Raw genomic sequence first — 4,254 nt, forward strand, 5'->3', positions numbered from 1 at the left:
GGAGGGAGGGAAGGAAGGAAGGAAGGAAGGAAGGAAGGAAGGAAGGAAGGAAGGAAGGAAGGAAGGATCTGTTCAAGTCAGCTTTTTGTAAAGTATTGAACCAATCATGAGAAATACTTAGGGACTTCAAGATTCAAATCTCTACCCTGTCTTTGTACCTTCCCTCTCAATATTATATGCACTTAGAGATAGGGGTGTGTGTGTGTGTGATTAGTGGGGGAACAGGTATCAAAGGCACATTCATGTGAAGATCCGAGGAAGACTTGCAGGAGTCTACCTTGTGGGTCCAGAACTTGGGTTTTCAGGCTTGATGACAGGTGCCTCACTTACTGAGTGATCTCTCCAGTCCCCAGCCTAGGAATCTTTAAAGGCCTCCTGAAACATTTCTGTTTGCTACTGGAGTACTTATAATTTGTTACAGGAGTGTTCACATGTGGGGATATTCTAGCCAAACTAATAGAATTCAAAGATTCAATGAATTATGGATTCAATTCAAATTAGAATGTTGAACATTCAAAAATGGGAAGAATTTATATATGGGTTCATGTACTGTATTTTCAGTGAAGAATTACGGTTTTGTGCATCTAATCATAAGGAAAGCTCAAGCACAATTTCCTCTGAGGCTGACTGCTGAAATACTCATTTCATTCTATCAGTCATGAATTCTCACACATATAAATAGGCGCATACACCTGGAGCCAGTACACATAAGTCTTTTGCCTCTGTAAAGTATTTGGAACTTTTCTTAACCTCCTATGATAAAAAGAGAGCTTCCCCACCCACTCCACTGTTTTAGCCTAGATTCTGCCTCCTGCGTGCTGGGTTGCCAGTGTACACCACTATGTCCATCTGAAGAATAAATGAATTCTAAAACGAGGCAAGTTGAACACTTGCAGCTTGCCACACGTTGACCTTTATTTGTTCATACACATTCCCTTATTTAATCCTCAGGACATTTTACAGTAGAAACTGCAAGCTGTGTGCTATAGACAAGGAGACGGAACCTATAAGATCTAAAGCATCTTCATCAAAACCACAAGGCAGTAAGCTGGTTTCCTGTCTCTTGCAGGACGCTTGTTGGGGCACTTAAAAAAAAGTGCTTGATCAGGGTTCTCTTCCTGTTAAGCAGTGTGATAATAAGCCATCTTTCATAGTCATTCAGATTGTGTTTACTTCCTGCACACTAGGCTGCTGTAAAGGAAAGAAGAAATTAATTTGAAGACAGTTAATTGAAGTTAATGCAGCTAGTTGTTCAGAACACAGACACACACCCTGAAAGAGAATAGGATTGTTATCACAGTGCAAACCTCGCTGTGATATAATTTGCTCATTTGGGGAATAGGTAGTACCCGTGTTCCAGTTGTAAGAACTGAATGAAGTGGCTGAGCAGTGGTGGTGCACACCTTTAATCCCAGCAGTTGGGAGGCAAAGGGATCTCTGTGAGTTCAAGGCCAGTCAACAAAGTGAGTTCCAGGACAGCCAGGGCTACCCAGTGAAACCCTGACTCCGAAAAAACAAAAACAAAGATTCAATGAAGCAATAGAGTTAAAAGAAAAACTATATAAGTCTAGGAGGAGGATAGCTCCATGCAGCATGATGGCCTGAGTTCAATCCCCAGCACCCTGCTTTTGTGTTTTGTTTTGTGTTTTTTAAGGACATGGTAGTACATTCTTATAATTCAAGCTCCAAGGCGGTGGAGATAGGAGAATCCCTTGGGTTTTGTGTCTGCCAGACTAGCCAGATCACTAAGACCCAGGCCAGTGAGAGATCTTTCTTAAAAGAAGACCAAGTAGGCAAGTAAAAGAACAGCCATTAACTACTAAGACTTTGAGAATGCTATCATGTCCCTCCCACTTGGCTTCTGAGTAATCACAGGAGCCCTCTAAAGCAGGCTCATTGTATAGACAAACAACTTCCCCAAGACTTCACAGCAGGAGAGTGGAGCCTAGCTTCTGTTCTCAACCATAGGTGATCTTAACTGTTGCTGCTCTAGTCATGTCAAATACCAAATCTAAGATGACACAGAAAAATCCCTCTTTACAGATCTTCATTTCCCTTGTAATGTAATGATCTGTTACTAACAGATGAAAACTTGGAGGGCCCCCAAGATGGCTCAGCAGGTTAAGGCACCTGCCACCAAGTCTGATGACCCCGGTGGCAGAAGGAGAAAACCACAGCTCTCCTGACCTCCACACATGTGCTGTGACCCAAAGTTTTAGTTGCTTTGCACTCATCTTAAATTTTCTTTTCTAGATCAATGTCAATTGCTGCAAGTTTAGTGAGTGAAGACACAAAGACCAAGTTTTTGAACAAAATGGGTCAGTTGACAACCTCAGGGGCCATGTTGGCCAATGTGTTCCAGAGGAAGAAGTAGAGACAGGAAGGGAGCCCCAGCGAACACTAAAGTGAACCTCGAGCAGACTGGCTCCTTGTACTTGAAGCGCTTACCTTTTTATTTCCTGAGCTTATGTTCTTGTGTTATAATTTTATCCTAACCTCCAAAGATATTTGCACTGCTTTTGATTATTACTGTGTATCTGTTGGTTTGGGAATTATAACTGTGGTAACAGAAACTTGATTTAAGAATCTGTACCAAGTCCCTATTCTATGTTCTTATTTTTGAGAATAACTTTTATATATATAATATATATATATATATATATGTGTGTATAGTGAAGAGGGGTTTTTTGGTTTTGTTTTGTTTCGTTTTTTATTTTTGAATGGGATACTCGCAAATATCTGTATTATACTCTAAGCTATTACAATGGTACTTAAAATAATGTAAATTTGAAGTCATTGTTATAAAATAATAAAAGTGGAGATTACTTAAGTATTTAAATTATGAAAGAATAATGAAGACTTTTTATTATTTCTTAACTGACTAGAAAGAGCCACCAGCATTACTCTGTGCCTTTTGGACTTGAGTTGTGTATTCTGTAGGAATTACATACATTCCTTTCACACAGTATTTGAGGCTGCTGTGGGAGATCTGAATGACAGCTCCTACAGTAAGTAGACAATAATGAGACTTAAAACATGTCACATCTCTCTTGAAAATCCTGAAGTGCTGTTTGGTCTCCCAGCATTTAGAGCATACAATTGAATTACCCTAGGAAAAACAGCACTTGAGCATGGCGAGGAGTAGCCAGGGTGAATTTCACAACATTTGTACCAGATTGAAGTGCTCAAAAAGAAATGTACCGAGAAGAGCTAATAATTGTTTGTCCCCAGGTTGAAATTCACAAGAAAATATAAGTCTGAACTGTAATACCTACTTTCTGTAACACATTTAAGATGCTTAAACTTTGCAGTTTACATTTTTTGTCCTGTCTGAGAAGTACTGAAACCTTTAGGACCTTTGGGGATTGCTTTTTCCCTTCTAACTGAAAGTGGCATTGGGTAAGTTATGCTGCTTAGTCACCACTGGTCCCTTCAACTCAGGGGCTGCTCCCATGCGTGTGTTGATGGACAGCTCACTGGAATTGGATGGTTGTCTACACAGTGACTCAGAGCATAGGAAACAGGTGACTGATTTTAGGGGTTAATGCCAGGCCTTTTTAAAGAATGAATTATTTTGATAAAAAGAACTCATTTAAACACAGTTCATGCATATAGATGATTCTCATTTGTTGTATAAATTGGCTTTAATACACCTGGATTATATTCACTTACTGGGAAAGCTAGCTTTCCCACACAGTCAAAGCTTATAAAATAATTTTCCACAGGCTAAGCCATTTATTTCTTTTACCTATAGTGAAATTATTGAGTAGTCTTTCTGAACTGTTGGATTCTAGGCATTCCTGAGAAATTGAAAGTGGCTACCTTTCATGTCAAAATGTTGATCTGTTATAAATAAAATGTTTTGCATACTTGTTTTGGTTGCATATCTTGTTTTCATTTTGAAACACTATCCATATAAAAATTAAAAAAAATCATTTATTCATGAAAATACTCTGATATTTTAGAAATCTAATCTCTATAAATTCCCTATTCTAGTTTGCTTTTACTAATAAGGATTGTAGTGATATAAAACTAATACATTTCAGACATAATTCTAAAGTAAATGTTTATACAGCTTTGAGCTATAGTGGGATATATGTCTGTTTGTTAACAGATGAGTAGATGCAGAAACCCCAGTAACTGGAGATTGTTCCAAGAATCAGTGCAGATATATGTGGCATGGTATTTATAGCGTAACATTATTCTTCCATATGTTGCAGGTCATTTTTAGATTGCTTACGATACCTAGTGCAA

At 38.6% G+C, this 4,254-nt stretch overlaps 1 protein-coding gene across 4 annotated transcripts in view; it reads left to right on the plus strand.

Moving 5' to 3' along the window:
- The window catches only part of Relch (RAB11 binding and LisH domain, coiled-coil and HEAT repeat containing), an 84,057-nt gene extending 80,183 nt beyond the window's left edge, over positions 1-3,874 (plus strand). For 2 of the 4 annotated variants that reach the window (XM_005348287.3, XM_026779687.1), the window contains exon 29: positions 2,254-3,874. In XM_005348287.3, the coding sequence (XP_005348344.1) occupies positions 2,254-2,374 (121 nt within the window). In that variant the 3' untranslated portion in view covers positions 2,375-3,874. The remainder of the gene's footprint in view (positions 1-2,253) is intronic. The other 2 variants (XM_005348288.3, XM_005348290.3) reach the window with 1 other exon arrangement.
- Positions 3,875-4,254: the final 380 nt, after the last annotated feature.

This window comes from Microtus ochrogaster, chromosome 6 (genome assembly GCF_000317375.1).
Source record: "Microtus ochrogaster isolate Prairie Vole_2 chromosome 6, MicOch1.0, whole genome shotgun sequence".
NCBI classification, from domain to species: Eukaryota; Metazoa; Chordata; class Mammalia; order Rodentia; family Cricetidae; genus Microtus; species Microtus ochrogaster.